Source organism: Stigmatopora nigra, chromosome 17 (assembly GCF_051989575.1).
Source record: "Stigmatopora nigra isolate UIUO_SnigA chromosome 17, RoL_Snig_1.1, whole genome shotgun sequence".
NCBI lineage: Eukaryota > Metazoa > Chordata > Actinopteri > Syngnathiformes > Syngnathidae > Stigmatopora > Stigmatopora nigra.
In genome coordinates this window covers 3183228-3200736 of record NC_135524.1, presented here as the reverse complement: position 1 = coordinate 3200736, position 17509 = coordinate 3183228, and the positions used below count along the sequence as shown (strand labels likewise).

The 17509-nt window shown below is 39.1% G+C and overlaps 3 protein-coding genes and 2 long non-coding RNA genes across 6 annotated transcripts; 1 reads left to right on the top strand and 4 right to left on the bottom strand.

The window, feature by feature from the left end:
• Positions 1 to 352: 352 nt before the first annotated feature.
• ccni (cyclin I) lies at positions 353 to 4639 on the bottom strand. The gene is made up of 10 exons (XM_077737238.1): positions 4423 to 4639; positions 3813 to 3972; positions 3281 to 3415; positions 3127 to 3201; positions 2911 to 3051; positions 2646 to 2774; positions 2421 to 2522; positions 2112 to 2247; positions 1900 to 2042; positions 353 to 1834 (listed from the first exon to the last, which is right to left on the bottom strand). The coding sequence occupies exons 2-10, from the start codon at positions 3924 to 3926 to the stop codon at positions 1676 to 1678; spliced, it is 1134 nt and encodes a 377-aa protein (XP_077593364.1). The 5' UTR covers positions 3927 to 3972; positions 4423 to 4639; the 3' UTR covers positions 353 to 1675.
• Positions 3305 to 7621, top strand: LOC144210524 (uncharacterized). 2 transcript variants are annotated; one of them, XR_013329398.1, is made up of 8 exons: positions 3305 to 3988; positions 5041 to 5208; positions 5397 to 5479; positions 6860 to 6941; positions 7003 to 7083; positions 7140 to 7221; positions 7287 to 7375; positions 7549 to 7621. It is a non-coding gene; the product is annotated as an uncharacterized LOC144210524 (long non-coding RNA). The 2 variants fall into 2 exon arrangements; XR_013329397.1 differs by having other exon boundaries at positions 3307 to 3988; positions 7452 to 7621.
• Positions 7622 to 8434: 813 nt separating this feature from the next.
• LOC144210525 (uncharacterized) lies at positions 8435 to 10055 on the bottom strand. The gene is made up of 3 exons (XR_013329399.1): positions 9966 to 10055; positions 8619 to 8690; positions 8435 to 8535 (listed from the first exon to the last, which is right to left on the bottom strand). It is a non-coding gene; the product is annotated as an uncharacterized LOC144210525 (long non-coding RNA).
• A 515-nt stretch (positions 10056 to 10570) lies between these two features.
• On the bottom strand, positions 10571 to 15082 carry LOC144210658 (cytotoxic granule associated RNA binding protein TIA1-like). The gene is made up of 11 exons (XM_077737426.1): positions 14819 to 15082; positions 14538 to 14634; positions 13996 to 14094; positions 13290 to 13344; positions 12929 to 13016; positions 12706 to 12781; positions 12530 to 12635; positions 12350 to 12448; positions 12190 to 12274; positions 11763 to 12047; positions 10571 to 11636 (listed from the first exon to the last, which is right to left on the bottom strand). Exons 1-11 carry the CDS (start codon positions 14842 to 14844, stop codon positions 11495 to 11497), a joined length of 1158 nt encoding a protein of 385 aa, XP_077593552.1. The 5' UTR covers positions 14845 to 15082; the 3' UTR covers positions 10571 to 11494.
• Positions 15083 to 15286: 204 nt separating this feature from the next.
• dtwd2 (DTW motif tRNA-uridine aminocarboxypropyltransferase 2) lies at positions 15287 to 17332 on the bottom strand. The gene is made up of 6 exons (XM_077737424.1): positions 17016 to 17332; positions 16691 to 16781; positions 16460 to 16554; positions 16073 to 16271; positions 15838 to 15966; positions 15287 to 15770 (listed from the first exon to the last, which is right to left on the bottom strand). Exons 1-6 carry the CDS (start codon positions 17171 to 17173, stop codon positions 15591 to 15593), a joined length of 852 nt encoding a protein of 283 aa, XP_077593550.1. The 5' UTR covers positions 17174 to 17332; the 3' UTR covers positions 15287 to 15590.
• Positions 17333 to 17509: the final 177 nt, after the last annotated feature.

Genomic DNA, 17509 nt, shown 5'->3' with positions numbered 1-17509 from the left:
GGTCTTGGGTTCAAATCCAAGTGCTTGGAAAAAAATTCCTAATATTATCAGGTAAATGAATGAGATAAGAGTACAAGTACTACTACTTACCCTCATAGGGTGGTGGCTCAGTGGTTAAGTCAGCAGTCTCCCACCTCTGTGGTCATGGGTTCAAATCCCAAGTGCACGCAAAGATTTTCTCAATATTATTCAGTTAAAAGAATAAGTACTACTGCCTAAGTGTCTAAGTTATAAGTGTTTCACCCACTTGCATAAAATGTTTTTCCTGTTTGAAATGTATGTATTGAAACCTTATTAATGTAAATGATACATCGCCCATTAGTACATTAACAAAAAACATGAGATGATATAATCAGTTGTACTTCTCTTTTTATTTGCTTTACGTTATGCATTCAGGTTTTGGGAGCAGAAACCAGCAGACCCCTTCAGCAGGTAATAATACAGAGTTTTTGTTTTTTTACAGGGACAAAACAAATACAATAAAATCAGAGCACATAGTATTGACTTGTGTAAACAACTCATTTTGTTTCAATTGCGTTCAACTTAGACCAAAGCAAGTACATTTCTCATGCTTCTTCTGATAATGCACTTGTGTTTTTGCAACACAAAATAACATTGACTCCAAATCTTTCTTCGATCCAATCATGCAAAAAACATGCATATGTCTGATAGGAATATGTAAGGAGATTCATGAACTAAGATCTCAAATTTAACTTGGGTGTTTTTTCCCCCCCAGATGACTTACATCCAGCAGTTGCAGACTTTGGACAATGGACTTCACAGCCATTTAATGTACGTGCAATTGGAAAGTGCTTTTGGCTAAACATCAAAATGTTCTCTTTTCATGCGTCCATACAGGAATAATCATTCATATAAACCGCTTTATCCTCTCTAGGGTCAAGAAGGATGCTGGATTCTATCATAGCTGTCTCCAGGTAATGTAAAGTGTCCAATCTATCTTCCATGCATAATTTAGGGATCCCACACAGGTAAATTGACCTGGATTTGAACCTAGGACCTCAGCATTCTAAGTCCCATCCACTAAACCACCCTTTAGAAGCAATCTTGTGACAATTGGAGACATGAAGAGGAGACAAGACACTAGAGAGGATAACACAGGTGGACAAACCTCTGGAATTAAAACCAGGACCCCAGCATTCAAAGGCCCACGCCCTAACCCCTAAATCCACAGAATTGCTCCTATAGAAGCAGTCTTGTGACAATTCTAGACATGAAGAGAAGACAGTGAATACTACAAGAGACTAGAGAGGATAATGAATACAAGATTAGAGAGGGTAACAAATAAAACATGACAAACAATAGATTTTTTTTCTTCTATATAATTATATAAATAGATGTCCAACGAATGTAACTAATAATAGCAGCAGGTTTTTATTCTTTTTTTTTATGTTAACATTTTTTTGGGACTCTGTTTCTGGCTGAAGGAGACGATGGGAGCTGACCTAAAATACACACCTGACCACTTTTAGGGAGGACAGATGATGCTTATCAAAACCATCTAAACCACTGACATAATCATACTGGCCCATTCGTGATATGTATCATACTTGAGTGGAAAATTTGAGCGTTCGTTTGGGATTGTTTGCTCGCAAAGTTGCTTTGGAAAATGTCAGTGGGGAGAAGGTTGGGATAAGCGGAGGTGGATACCTCGTTTCTACGAGCCGCAAACAGGCTGCAGCGGCGGGCAGGGCGATGATATCCCACCCTCTACTCCCAGGACGTCCTCTACCCCAGCCCTCGCCGCCGAGACACCATCTTCATTGTATAGACGCTTGATTCCATCGTAGAAGTCATCCACCTCCATCTCCTCCACCTGAAAGTGTACAAACCATGAATAAACCTGGGGGGCTTGATCCCGGCTGGGTTAAATGACATTACCTTGCGCTTTGTGGAGGCCTTGCAGCGTAAGGTGACTTGGTGTAGGCGGTAGAGGTGACTGAAGGCTTTCGGGGGAGAGAAGTGTGCGAACTGCTGTTCCTCTGCTGGTGTGGAAGATTCAACGGAGATGGTAGTAACCCCCCCTGAAAAGAGAATAGGGAAACATGGAGCTTTAGTACATGGCCCTATTTGCTAGTGTGTGATTTTTATACCTCGAGGCATCCGGGCTGGAAGCTGGCTGCGAAACGGTTGGTAGATGTAGACAGTGTTTGGAGGCAGGGAAGCTCTGGAGGTGGAAAGACTGCACGCCACCAGCTCTCGACTTCGAATCAACTCGGAGGTGTCGATCTGAGAAACAGGAGTCATGCTGCTATTTAGATCATATAATATATTTGGTCATAAGCACTCAACTGTTTTTTTCCATTGACATGACTAACTCTAATATTACACAATGTATTCTTGTTACACTGGCTAAGCTTATATTGTTTTTGTAATCAACATATTAGAAGTAGCGACAGTACCTGGGCCTTCTTTAGCAGCTCAATGGTGAGAGGCAGCCAGTCAGGGCAGCAGGTCTCCAGTTCCAGAGTGATGAGTGCCAAGGCCAGCATGGATCCTCTCAGCTATAGGTTAAGAGGACACCAACATTAAAGTCCAAGTATAAGAGCAGGGGAAAATGCAAACTATTCAAACACTTTAAAGGTTATGTCTATAGAGTTTAATATTCCTTGACAAATAGGTCATACCTGAATGAGTGAGTGATCTTCCAAACAGCGGTAAAGTCGTCGAGTGAGCATGGCAAGATGTTGAGAACGGTTCAGTCCCAACAACGAGTCCAACAGCCCAGAACAACATGACAACACCATTGCATGGAACTGCAGAAAAGAGGCAATACTATAATGGTGTATTCTAAAAAAATAAATTTAAAAAGCCTTACTATACATGGTCTATTTTTTAGGAAAAAAAACACATGGTCTTTTTATTTTAAAGATGTAATGTATAAAGACTTAATATATGCAGGAAGTCCAGCGGAGTGGCGTAGTGAAGATCCCAGTTCAATTTGTCCAGGATGATGATTTCCATCCTCCGGATCTCTGATGGAGAACAGCCACAACTGCTGGATTCGACCAACTCTTTCAGAGAGGGTACACACTGAGAGAAAGACAAAAGTAGACTTTTGGTGAAGGCAATTGATCCCTCTGCTAAACTTCTTGCCTCTGTCTTTACCTCATCCTCCTCGCAGGTCTTGACAGCCAGGAAGAAAGATGTAATCGCAATGCAGCGGAGGTACTTTGGACGAGCCTGAAGAACACAAAGAGTATAGAGTAATGTTATATACTTCTCTGGCATACAAGAGTTTATATAATTTGCCTTTTCTTACCTTGATGGAAGAGAGGAAGCGGTCCAGAATGCCAACAGCTAACACCAGAGTTTCTGGGTACAGCTGCAGTCTGCCGTGGAGTTCCGTCAGCCAGCACACGGCCTTATCCCGCTGAGTCGGGGAGATATCTGTATCCTACAATTAAAAAAAAAAAAAACATACAATTACTGTAACAATAGTTTCTTGCATGCTCATAACAGCAGTCACAATTTTTAGTTTGAATGTGCTACTACTTAAGACACAAAATCAGCTTATTCTCTGAACACTGTGTTTCGTAGAACACCGGATTAGTAGATTAAACAATCACCAAGGATCAAAGTTTAAACTGTGGCTGATTACTGTTTAAATTTCTGGAGCGCCTTTGGGCTACCAAAACTGTACAACATTCTAAAACATTCTATTTTATATCATAATTATAGTGATGAACATGCATGACTGTGTACTATTCAACCCTCTACCCACTACTTTGAGTTATGGCCTTATATTGACCAGATTTCATGAGCATAATATAATACAAGAGATGTGTATGTACCTGTGAAGTAGGCTTCTTTGGCACATAGCCCCTCCACATACCGGCTTCCTTAGACATGGCATTTTCTAGAAGAAAAGCCAGCCTGTGGACTCCCCAGGGTTCGAAGAACTTCATTCTTTCTCACCCTGGTTAAGCCTTCCTCCCCACTGGATACAGCTACCTGCAAGGGGATACAGGTCAGTACAAGTGTATATGGCTACTTCCTGGGAAACGAGTCATAATATGTATGTATGTTTTATTATGCAATGAAATACATTGAATGAGCAATACAACAATTTAGATCTTTTTATTGTAAAATAATATCGACCTGTCATTAATTGTCTTCGTGTCTCACGGATGAGATCTTTTGGGAATATTTGAGTTAAACCCAACTATTCGATGGAACTGTTATTCTTACAGTTTCCGTACAACTAGCTATCTTGTTGACCTGATGTCGCAGATAAACTATATGACTTCTTTGAGAAGAAATATATTTGTTACTTAATGAGTAAGAAGAATCCTCTTTGGTTGTAATCAACCAAAAACACACAGATCTGATTATAATTGAACGAGGCATTTAAATAGCTAGCTGCTTAATATCCGGGAAGTAGACGGAGCCCAAAAGCCTCACCTCCCCTGCGAAGCGGAGAAAACCACAGTTGGATTTCATCCGGTCCTCTCGGTATGAATAAAGTCGGGGAAATCGGGGACCCGTTTTCGGCTCAATACTCCATCTTGGCTTTTGATTGGGGTGTTATGGTTAAATATAAAAATAAATTTGGGGAAAGTAGACAGCTAGTGTCCACTTCCGAGGAGGGGGCTGGGGGAAGAGCGATAGACCAAGCCCCGCCTACCTTGCTTGCTGTATTTTTGTTGTTGTTGTTTACAACTAAGTGTTTTTTCTATTTCTGTATGTAATAATAATGAATGGGGTAAAAAAATGCTCGCACTAGTGCTGTTTTTCCCAATTGTAAGCGTTTTTTCCCAAACAGTTTCTTTTCCGATGTTGTCTATTGTTTAAATACGGTAAAATAAATGCGATTTGTATCATGATATGTCTAGAAGTAAAAAAACAAACACCAAAGTGCATGTCATCACAATGTTCAAAATGTGCAATTCTACTGTATTTTAAAGTATTAAAGTCCAACCAAAAAGCATTTACAGCCCCTCCACACAAACATATACTGACTAATGCACGTTATTATGAAACAAAATATATGTATATATTTTGTATGTGTCCCTTTAATAGGCGTGGCCGAGGCCAGAGTTCAAATAGCCGACGTCAGACGCCGCAATGGCTGATAGACCAGGAAGCAGGATGGGCGTATGTGCGTGCGTGCACTGCAGAGCAGCTCAAACGTGACGATTTGCCGAAGAAAGCCCGACAAACTTCTCACTGGACGATGCATCACATTCGGTTTGTTGTCAATTGGGGATTTCGAAGCCCCAGTTCTCGCCTTAAGAGCGATTTTTGACGCTTGCATGATTCGTTGACGTGATGCAGCCCCAAGTGTGTGCAGACAAAAACGTTTGCAAACAAATTGGCTACATTGCGTCACCGATCGCTCTTTGTTTAAAAAGTAATCGTTCCATTGTGTGTTTCAGTTCCTCAACGATCACCGACTGCTGGGAAACAAGAATGTGGCCAAAACGACCAGAGAGGAGCAGCTTGTTGACACCATAACAAAGTGGGTCATTTAAATAGTTCCGATTTCCTTTAGCCGTGTTATATTTACACGGCAACGTTTAGTATTCAAGGCTTTGCGCAATTGGCTCGTTTTTCATATTGATGCATTCAAATTTGGAATGAAAACACTAACTAACTTGGTGTTTTTTTTTTAAATAGCAAAAACCTATGGATAAGTCTCCCACACATGCCTTTAGTGGATGTGTAAGGAGTACACAGTAATCCCTCGATTATCGCGGCTAATCTAGACCAGACATGGCTGTGATAAATGAAAGACCGTAAAGTAGATTTTAGTATTGATTTTAATTTTAAAAATGACTATAGTGGCAAGTGAAGGAGTAGCTCCCGCTTGTGAGTTTCCACATTCTGAATTTAAAAATATCTGCTGTCATAGAACTGTGCAGTTAAATAAATATACTTTACCCCCTTAAATTTCTTAAAGATCTTAGGGCTTGGACCTTTTTATTTAGTTTTAAATGTGGTTTTGACAACCTAAGTGAGACATGTATTCAATAGTGCAGGTGTCATTTTTGACTAATTTAAACATAACAATATTTTCCTCAGCTTAAGAGTAAAACAAACTTTTTGGATATTTATTTTTTAAGAATTGACAGATTTAAAATAATTGACTGAAAACTTGAGACTGAAGTAGGATTTATTTTAACCTTGAAGGGCCCTGTCCAGTGTTTTCAAATTTCCCACCACTTGATAAAGATCCTGATATAGTTTTGTGGAGGAAAATGGACTGATCGTTTTTTAGTCTTCACAGCAGACTGTCTAATATTGCCTTTTGATGTTTCATAGAAAAAAAGCTAAATGTAGGAGGTAGTTTTGTCAAATTTTGATGTTCGGCGCTAGTCTGTACTTTATTCTATTGTGGCTTCACTCCTTTTTTGGTTTCCTACCTATGTCAAGATTGGTTCTGCCAGAGCCTATCTCGACATAGGCAGGAAACCTGCTCCCCTTGGCTGGAATTCTGAAAAACAAAATAACATTTCCAAGGTCTTACCTTTTATTTTGCAAAAACTCATAGATTTGTTCTGCTTGAGCATATCTATGAGTTTTTTCAAAATAATAGGTATGACCTTGTGAATGTTTTTTTATTTTTCAGAATTCCAGCCTGAGCCTATCTCGACAGGCAGGAAACCTGAAAAACCAAAAAAAAAACATTTCCAGGGTCTTGCCTTTTATTTTGAAAAAACTCATAGATTTCTTCTGCCTGAGCATATCTATGAGTTTTTTTCAAAATAAAAGGTAAGACATTGTGAATGTTTTATTTTTCAAAATTCCATGCCTGTGTACCACGTTTTTCAAAATAAAAGGTGATCTCTTCCCAATGTTTTTTATTTAAGTGTACTAACCCCTTTTTTTTGTTTTTCAGAATCCACCAGAGGGACCTGGTTTCTGCCTATGAACAGATAGCCTCAGGAGCTCCCAATTTATGAAGTTTTTCAAAATAAAAGGTGAGCTCTTCTCAATGGTTTTATGTTTAACTCTGTATTGACTCCTATTTTTGTTTTTCAGAATTCATCAGGGGACCTGGTTTCTGCTTATGAACAGATAGCCTCAGGAGCTCCCAATTTATGAAGTTTTTCAAAATAAAAGGTGAGCCCTTTTCTTTTATATAACTCTGTGTAATGACCCCCTTTTTTGTTTGTCAGAATTCCATCAGGGGACCTGGATTCTGCCTATGAACAGATAGCCTCAGGAACTCCCAATTTATGAAGTTTTTCAAAATAAAAGGTGAGCCCTTCTCATTTCTTTTTTATTTAACTCTATGTAATGACCCCCCTTTTTTTGTTTTCCAGAAATTCCACCAGGGGGTGGAGAAGATTCGATTTTTTACGATGCTGGACCAACAACGGGAACCAATCTACAAAGTTTTTCAAAATAAAAGGTGAGCCCTTCTCATTGTTTTTTGAACTAACTGTGTACTAACCCCCCCTTTTCATTTTTCGAATCTTCTCCACCAGAGGGTGGAGAAGATTCGATTTTTTACGATGCTGGACCACCAACGGGAACCAATCTACAAACTTTTTCAAAATAAAAGCTGGTTTCCTGTTTTTCCAGATTTCCTGCTGGTGACTAGAGGAATTACTTCATTTTATTCAAGTTTTTCAAAATAAAAGCTTTGAAATGTAAACATGTGTTGGTCTTTATCTAACAAAAAAATGCAAGTAATAATCAGAGTTTAAATTTTTTTATTTACAAGTAAACATTTTAACTTCAGCATACATAAGAAAACATTTGTAGATTAACAGAAAACACTTAGAAAAAAAAGACAAAAAAAGGGGGGATAAACACTTAGAAAAAAAAATTGACAAAAAAAGGGGGGATAAACACTTAGAAAAAAAATTGACAAAAAAAGGGGGGATAAACACTTAGAAAAAAAAATTGACAAAAAAAGGGGGGATAAACACTTAGAAAAAAAAATTGACAAAAAAAGGGGGGATAAACACTTAGAAAAAAAATTGACAAAAAAAGGGGGGATAAACACTTAGAAAAAAAAATTGACAAAAACAGGGGAGATAAACACTTAGAAAAAAAAATTGACAAAAAATGGGGATAAACACTTAGAAAATAAAATTTGAAAAAAGGGGGGATAAATACTGAAAATATTTTTTTAAAAGGTGGATAAACCTTTGACAAAAGCAGGGGGGATAAATTTTTAAAAAAGGGTGGATAAATACTTAAAAAATTAAATTTGAAAAAAGCAGGGGGGATAAATCCTTAGTAAATAAATCTTTAAAAAAGGGTGGATAAGTACTTAGAAAATTAAATTTGAAAAAAGCAGGGGATAAATCTTTGAAAAAATTGGGGGGGGATAAACACTTATAAAATTAGAATTTAAATTAGAAGGAAAAAAAACTTTTCTTTCTCCAATATTAAATGACAACCCTCTTACCTTAAACATCTAGTCAAAAAGCTGTGGAAATGAATGGCCAGTGAAATGTCATCATGATTTAGGCTTTTATTTTATTTGGATTTTCAGAAATACAGAGACAGCATATGATGCAAGAGAGACATCTTCAAGTGGGCAACCAAGATACCTCAGGCCTGTTGTGTGCAAGAAAAATAGCAAAAGTTAGAATATATAGAAACTGGAGATTCAACTTTCTTTTTGTGGGGCTAAGTTTTACCTTGATCAGTCCCAGTCTCCCCTTCTGTAACCTCAAGAGTCATCTCGGCACAAAGAAAGCTGCATCTTGGTGCTAAACAGAGAAAAAAGCACAAGTTAGCATATATACAACCTGGAGATTCAACATGTAGGCTTAGTTTTTTTTTTTTAATGGGAAGTAGTTTTTATCTTGGTGGTTAAACAGTGGAAACTTGATTTAACCAAGGCATTTGGGGGTTGCCAAACAATTATAGCATAGAGAAACCTTACAAGAACTTTAATAAACAATCAGGATAAAGAATAAAAATAAGTTAGCGAGTCCTATTTTCCCTTTTCCAGACAAGGCGATTCAATATACAGACTGAGGTTAACAGCTAGGACAGGGTGTCAAACTCGGGTTGGTTCGTGGGCCGCAATAAGGTCAACTTGATTTCACGTCAGCTGTACTATTTTAGATATTCTTTTTCTATTTAAATTGGATTAAAAAACTGCATCAAAATCCCTAAATATTCAGTTTATAGATCTAAAACAAATGTTTAACCTTTTTTTTTTCTTCATGAAGGAAAATCTTGTAATAATTTGTTTTTATTTCAAATGGTAACAAAATATTTGGGGGAAAATGTTCAACATTAGCATGGAAAACTATTTAAATTAATTTAATTTTAGATTTTACAACATGCTTCTTTAAATTTAAAAACAAAAAGTAACAAATGGATTAAAAATACAATTATTGATTTTAAAAAGGGGAATATGAGGTAATAATATGTATAAACTTCATTTAAATTTGATCCTAACAGAAAGTCAGCACTCATGATTTACTTTCTCGGACCGCACAAAATGACACGGTGGGCCAGATTTGGCCCGCGGGCCGGTACTTTGACACCAGTGCGCAAGGAGAAAGTTGGCTTCAATTCTGTATACACGTAATTCTTTTGTAAAACCAGAACAATTACAAATCGGGAACGGGTGTTTAGCATTCAGAATGAAAACGATTACATACAAAACAACAGGAACTAAGTCGTGCCCCTGGATGTCAATCTAGAGTGAGCACTTACCCAGGAAACTGTCAGTTGATGTCTTGCGTTGTTTGATTAAATTTAAAGTCTTGCAACACGACTCAATCATGGATAGAAAACGGAGAACATGCTTTTTAAGTCAAATCGTGACGCTAACACGAATGCTGACTAGTAACATGATGTGGCACAAAGCCGGTCGAGAAAAGAAGCCCATACTTAAATTGTCGACGGTGTGTTAAACCTGGCATTAAACGGAAAGATTTGTTGGCGTTTTGGGCTCAATTGATTGCTGAAAAATCTCCTGATCGCGTGATAAAAACGCATTTAAGCCAGTGAAATGCTCGATTTCTTACCTCCTTGGCGTGCTAGACCACCAGCGTTCCAACCAAAAGAAAGAATGACTGCGCATGCACTCAATTAACTCCTTCCGCGTCGTCAATATGGGCGTGGTGCCGTAACCACGCCCATATTGTCCTGTCACATTGAAAGTGGAAAAGATGGTGAGTTGCTTACCTCGCTCCTAAGAGGTGCGTTGTCCTCCCAACCCGTCTATGTTTAGAAGATGACGAAGAATAGTCATGAGTTGTGTGGTCTTGATGCTATAAAACAGCATACCTGTCAACTTGTACGTTTTATATGTATTTTATACATTTTTTACCATTTCAAATCATGTATGCCGTACACCGACTTTTGTACTGGGAAAATAAAAATAATATAATCACCAATATTTATGAAAACCAATCTCAACAAGACCGTTTTGGCTAAAATTCATAGTCTCATAAGCTGGTAGTCAATGACTCTACTGTCACTGATCGTTACTATTGTCACGGTATACCAGCAAAAATTATCCCCGCATATACATACATGGGGTATTTTGTCATAGTTGATTGTACTTAATAATCTTTCCCTTAATGAAAAACCCATTTGAAGTTTGAAAACATTTACATGGAAACTTGCCTTACATGTCACACTTTTATTTAGACAGTCATAATCACTCTCTCATGAACTCATGCGTGCACACACTCAGTAATCACACAAATGTTCCGAATGAACATCACATCTTTATACAGATACAATTGAACAGAGCACTCAGTTATTTACAATAAGACTTCCAAAATGAAATTACAAAAGGTGGAATGCAAAAAAGAAACAAAAAACACGGCAAATTGGGTGATCTTCTTTCAGTATTTGTGCAATAATTCCCTGCCTGTTGAGTAAAGACAAGCGTGGCAGTTCTTGTCCTTGCAAAAAATGATTGAAAATTCTAATTTAAAAGACAAAAAAAAAATAAAGTCAGCAGCCGCTTGTTGTTATCGAAATAAAACCATGGTTGCTTGGTGTCAATGCAACATTTTTCTCCCCTCCATAACACAGTCAAGTTCTCCAAACTGGAAAAACAAAAAAGGCAAAAAGTTGTTTATACAAGCCAAGAAAGAAGGAAAAAAAACTGAGGTTATAGTCCTTTCAGATTGATGTGGTTGGGGGTGTCCTGTCTTGTGTGTCAAATTGTCTGTTCATGCACACAAAAGTCATTTGGGCTCCTTAGGTTGTAGTTTTGTAGCATTTTAGCTTCTTTCTCACTCTCAGTGATTCCCTACATTTCACAAGAATGACTTTGGCACCCGGAGAAATGGCCAGGACTAAAAGTGAGGGGGACACGAAACATGGAATGAAAGGAGAAAAAAAAAAAGATCTCTTTGGCTCTGCAAAAAAAAAGAAATCTATCTTAACCAACGCCACCTTTCGCTAAAATATAAACTGCAGCTGTGCTCAACTTGACCGAGCCGGGTCGATCAATTCAAAAACAAAAGAAAAAAAAAGAAATTAATACCAAACTGTGCCCCAAACCCAAAAGCAATAAGTGGCATCCCAGAGGGTGAGATCAGTGGGTGTGGAAGCCGGCCGTGCCAGCCATGCCAGCTTGGTTGGCGAGCATGGTCCCGTTGACTCCCTGACCGGGTTCAACCATGCCGCCATTGGTCACCGTGCCCACGCCGGTCCATCCGGCGCCAGAAGGAAGAGGACTGAACAAAAGCAAAAATAGTAAAGGCCTTTTTAAAAATCATATATTTTCTTCATTAGACTCTTAATACTGGACAACAAAGTAACCACAATTGAATATCCAATCCTATTTTCCATATTTTACTCACTTGTAGCACTGTTGATCCCAACTCTGTCCATAGACACTGTAACTGGGGACCTGCCACCCGTTGGGTACGTACTGTCCAATTTGCTGCGTGTTGCCGTACCACTGTCCCCATTGGCTGTAGGGCTGCGCCGCGAAGCTCACCGTGCTTTGAGGCATCTGGACCTGTTGGATGGGGCTGACCAAGTCGGTGGTCTCTTTGCCCCAGTAGCACTTGACCACAAAGCCCTCCACTGAAGTGCCGTTGACGGAAACGATGGCGTGGGCGGCCGCCTCATGAGAGTTGAATCTACATGGGAAAAATTCAAGTTAGAGCCTAACATAGCTTCAAGACAGTACAGTTAGTATTTCAAAACATTACATTGTTTGTTTTCATAATCTATAGTTGAAACCCATTCTATAGTTATTTTCTAAAGGGGAAATAAACTGACCTCACAAACGAATAGCCCTTGTCTGGAAAAACGCGGATTTCCATGATTTGACCAAAGGGGGAGAAGGTCTGCCTCATAATTTGCTCTGGGAAGATGAATGAAAAAAAAAACATTTGCGGGTTAATATAAAAACAAAAGATTATTCTTATTTTTTGCTCACCTGTGAGGCCTGCTGTCAGTCCTCCGCAGTAGACTGTGCAGTTGCTGGGGCTGGATTGGTTGACCACCTCGTCAAAGGAAAGCTGCTTTGAGGTGCTAGCTGCCAGGCAAAAAGCAGCATTGAAAAATATAATTTAAAAAAACAATGACAAAAATGACTTCATGCTGTCACTGAACACACTTTCATTAGTAGATTTGGGCGTGGGCTTCCGTGTGGCCCAATTGGTCCTGATCTGCCTTCCTCCCAGCCACTGGCCGCCCATCTGCTGGATGGCGTTCTCCGCATCCTGCACACGACAACAAGAGCGTCAATTTGAGCGTCATGCAGTACCGAACAGTATAAAACGGTGTGCTCACCCATTTGTTGAAGAAGGACACAAAGCCATAGCCTTTGGATTTTCCTGTAGCCATATCCTTCACTACCCGACAATCCCTATGCAACAACAAAATTATGCACAAGTCAGTCATACATTGCACATGATCACAAATTACAGAAGTATACATTGGTGTAAGTAGTTTTACAACAAAGTTAAAAGAGGCTAACTTAGCAAAACACTGAAAATGGAGATCATGGACTCACGATATTTTCCCAAAGGGACCGAAAGCCGCCTTGATGTCATCTGTGGTAATCTCTGGACTCAGATCGCCGACAAAAACATGGAAGTGACCTAAAAGACATTTATAAAAATGTTCACCTTGATAAAATATAAAAAAATTTAATATAATGTAGGGCCTCATCTACATAATTTTGCACTCATGCTGAAAATATGTTTGAATCACTAGTATATTTAAAAAAAGGGATTTATTAGACTAGGTTTCTGTAGAAAATGTGTGGCACTATTTTATGTAGATTTTGTTTAAAAAAAAATGTGTTTAATATATTTTAAGTCAGAGTCCATGTGTAAAATGCTAACTTATTTATAGTGCAAGTTAGTACTTACTGCTTGTGTCCTTCTTTTGGCTGGTCGGCGTGGTGGCCCAGTTAACCTTGACTTCCTATTAAAAGACATAACATGACCAAAAAAAGCATGTGTGAAATGTTAGGCAAGGAGTGAAATTTGCTATGTTTTCTTTCATTAGACCGCTTGTCTGTCACACACCACTTAAACATGAATTGCTGATTTTGAAGCATTTTTTTCGTGGTGGCTTCTTTTCCAGCACTACTGATTAATACAAAAAGGTTACAGACCTTCCCATCAACAAAAAAAAAAAAAACAAACAGTCAGAAATCAGGAACAATAATCAGTCCAAAAACAATTTTGGAGCAAAAACTGAAGGAAGTAAGGTCCAAATAACAAGGGACTTACAAACAAGTGAATTTTACGAACTTGTTCTACTCCTCAAACGCTCCTTCAATACCTGTTGAGGAATAGAATATTTTCAACTGAATGTTTGTCTTGCTACAAGTGTGGCGTCTAGTGGAAAAAGGTGGAACATCAAATCAATAACAGAACACACACACACACATACACACAGAGTAGTAAAATGGAGTAGTAGGGGAATGTCATCCTTCGCCCAATACAGTAATACACGTGGAGCGAGCAGGCTTGTAAGGTTTTTTTTTCTTTGTGGAGGATTTCACAGCAAAATTAGTCCCAGAAGCCCCCGGTCCGAGGGGCCCCAGCCGAAGGAGATAAGTTTGCTTACCTTACCCAGAATTTTCCGACCGTTCATGGCCGCGATGGTGGCCATGGCGTGTCTATGCTCGTAGAATTCCACAAAGCAGTAAGGATCATGACCCGCCGTCTGAAATAGACAAAAAAAAAAAACTCATTAGAATCTTGTTTCTTAGTACTTGGTAGGGATATGTAAGCATGTTTAATTTATGAATGAACAAGTGGATACACAAGGCAATTGTACTTCTTGCCATAGAGCAATACAGCGTTTAATTGTACTGCCTGACACTTTAGCACTGGTAAAAGTAGATGAACAAAGATGCATTTTTTTTAAATCAAATCTGTCATTTTACCCTACTTAATGAAATTAGATCATTACCTTTAGCATAACAATATGTAGTAACATTTGTATAATGATGGGTGGATGGAAATGACTATTCACTGCCTGTTATTATCATTTAGTAGCCTATTATCTGCAGTCTATTTTCTGGAGAAAGATGACTTCACATTTGATCTTTATAACTAAAGATGTTTACATGAAGAAAAATAAGATGAGTAACCTATTGAACTCACATCTATTATCATTTTACAGCTCTTGCAGGGTCCGATCTGTCCAAAAAGCTCCAGGACAAGGGCTTCTGTCACATCCCGTGACAGATTACCCACGTACCTGCACACACAAAAGCAAATAGTTCATTATTTCCGTTAAAAAGATAAAAGAACATAGCATTTGTAATTGTATTTGGGTTGGCGATCCTTTGATTCCCTGCTTTGAGGGGTACATTTAGCACTTTAGCTCCCGTGTTAGGCAAACGACACAAGCTAAGCTAACGAGACAACCGTAGCATACTCACAGGGTTTTGGGCTGGTCATCATCCATTCTGTTTGGAACTTCGCAGGCCAAGACCAAGTGACAAACGCGGGGCGGGGGCAAGTCCACGACCGTCGCGCAAAGCTGCCGATGACACCGTGTCCGCTTTTTTGTGGCGCAGTATGAAGACGATAAAGCCGCCAAGACTGGGGGCGGGGTGGGGAATAGTAATACAAGGCGAACAATGGGGTAGCCGATAAAGATGGCGGACGCAGGGCCCGAGTCTCGAGGAATAGGATGACGAGCTATTGCGCATGCGCCGAATTTGGTCTGTGTGTGTATGTGTGTGTTATAGACAGCATCTTTTATATAAATACTCATAAAACTATGTCTCCAGAGAGATATCAAACCACATTAGGCCTTTCTTTTAGCATAGATGAAAATTCATTTTTCATTTTGTGTTACCAAAGAAAAGATTGATTGAATTAATTGAAACCATGATCATTACAAATTGTATTCAAACACACATTTTTATTATTATATACATTTGAATTAAAACACACTCCAATACTACTTCATGTATACATTTTCTTCAAATAACAAATTGGGTACTGTTGCTCATCTCTAAGCACTTCAAGTCATTCAAACATAATGCAAAAATATACCCTGGTAAACTAAATAAGACCAGGAAATATGGAAGGTGCAATTAAAACAAAAACAATGTATTTACATTTTAAAAAAAAAATGTGTCCTTTCCAAAATGAAGCAAAATAAATAAGTGTCCATCAGGCCCAAAAACACTGGTTCATACGACATCATCTCAGCAGGCAATTGTGGTCCGTGACCAACTTCTCCAGCCTCTTGATCTTTCGCTTATTCTTGGGCATAGTTTTGTCATACATGCCATTCTTCAACAGGTGCTCCTTGCTGTGGTGCACCTGAGCACCGTGCTCCAGCTGGAAGGAACAAAGGGCCTTCAGTGGCTTTAGCAGCACCTGAGCTCAAAACACAGGGAGAACAAACACATTAGTATACTGTATGATTTTTGCCCCTTAAATGTACCTCTTGAAAGATGTCGTTGCATTCCAGGATGGACAGAGCGACAGCGGCACACTCCAGTGTCGACAGGCAGATGTTGGAGGGCTGCGTACGGATCACATACTGGCTCGACAGACTTCTGTTTAGCTGTACCTGGTGGACATAAACTGGGATTATAAATAATGTCATGTTTAGAAGCATTCATTGATTCCAAAACTTGCTAATGTAGGCTAATTGTTAATGTATTCAATCCACAAACCTGTTTGGGGAGATGGAGCATGCTGTTTTTGAGGAAAATGTTCTTAGCCTGGCTCCATGTACCATCGATGAGGATGATGTTGTGCGTTATGTCGCCCTCCTGTGGTCGCTGAATGAAGTCTTCCAGGTTCCGGGAGTTGGGGCCTGGGTACAGAATTAATGTTCGGCTGTCCTGGCATACTTCGGCTAATTCTGGGTTCCTGAAATAATAATAAAAAGATGAAATAAAGAAACAGAAAACCATGTTTTCAAAGGTGGAGGTGAATTTTCTAAGAGAATGTTGATTGGGGTCATTGTTAAGGTCACATCACTGTAGGGGATTTATTTTTTTCTATCAGAATCTCTATGGGTAAGAGTCTGATGAAAAGTTCAAGAAGATGCCACTTACTTAGCCTCGTTAAAGCGCCTTCCGATTATAACGTTGCACTTTCCTGGAGGCAAACATGCAGCGAGAAGAGGCACCGTCCGAAGAACTCTGCTTTCCTGAAAGGGGTCACATATAGAAAATCGGAAAGTGTCAAGTGGAGAAAATAATAATAAAACATGTATTCATTGTTTAACATTACTCATCGGCTGTCATTGACCATCAATTGCAGCCAATGCTAGGATAAAGACTCACCTCTGCAGGATGTTGCACTATGTAGAGACATGTGGACACGTCCAGAGGTTTTGTAGGTAGAAAAGGACACAAACACACTTTCTGAGGACGCCTGCATGATGATATGAGAAGGAAACATTATTTTACCATCCATCATTTCTACATTAGTATAACTTAGGGATCAGCAAACTAGTCCCTCAAAGACCATTGTGGATCTTTGTTTTGGTTATAATCGACCCGAGACAGACCATTTAACCAATTGGGCTTTCCCTTGCCACTGTGCCGTTTGACAGCTCTGTTTGCTTAGCATTAGCTTAGCCCGAGGTGGTATAAACGTTCTGCTCACCGGCACCGTAAACACGTCGGTCTTCGCTCACTAGTTTCAACCGGTAACGCCGCCAGATCACCGAATGCGTCGACGAAGCAGTCATCGTCGCTCCAAGTGTCCGCAGAGTCGTCATCTTTCTCGGGGGAGTGCGCCTTGCTGGAGGAGACGTGCTCCATGGCGAGGAGCTAGCTTGTAGCTCAAATATGTATGCCAAAAGCTACCTGGATACACAGAACTACAGTTATTAAACTAGGGGTTTCATCTACCATATAGTATCACTAAAATGATAATAACAGGAGTCACGAAAGTCATTTCACACCTACCATTTAATGAACATCAACAGAGGACAAACATTGTTTTAAAAACATATACTTTTGTCTGTTTTTGTTTTAAAGACTACATTACCCAGGTGTCCTAGCTGTGTACGTCTCCCATTATTTTGACCTTTCAACCATAGAGCACATCTGAATGTATTCATTGTCCAAACCGCTTGTCTGTATAAATTGTCATAA

Coding starts and splice junctions, on each gene's coding strand:
- ccni (XM_077737238.1), bottom strand. CDS start 3,926: ATGAAGTTCTTCGAACCCTGGGGAGTCCACAGGCTGGCTTTTCTTCTA. Junction 3,202..3,280: donor GCTTCCTCTCTTCCATCAAG/GTAAGAAAAGGC, acceptor TGTGTTCTTCAG/GCTCGTCCAAAGTACCTCCG. Junction 2,775..2,910: donor CGCTGGACTTCCTGCATATA/TTAAGTCTTTAT, acceptor TCTTTTCTGCAG/TTCCATGCAATGGTGTTGTC.
- LOC144210658 (XM_077737426.1), bottom strand. CDS start 14,844: ATGGATGATGACCAGCCCAAAACCCT. Junction 13,345..13,995: donor GTCGGAAAATTCTGGGTAAG/GTAAGCAAACTT, acceptor GTCTTTTAATAG/GAAGTCAAGGTTAACTGGGC. Junction 12,636..12,705: donor TGTCCTTCTTCAACAAATGG/GTGAGCACACCG, acceptor TGTCGTGTGCAG/GATGCGGAGAACGCCATCCA.
- dtwd2 (XM_077737424.1), bottom strand. CDS start 17,173: ATGGAGCACGTCTCCTCCAGCAAGGCGCACTCCCCCGAGAAAGATGAC. Junction 16,272..16,459: donor AGGCGCTTTAACGAGGCTAA/GTAAGTGGCATC, acceptor TTATTATTTCAG/GAACCCAGAATTAGCCGAAG. Junction 15,967..16,072: donor TGCTCCATCTCCCCAAACAG/GTTTGTGGATTG, acceptor TATGTCCACCAG/GTACAGCTAAACAGAAGTCT.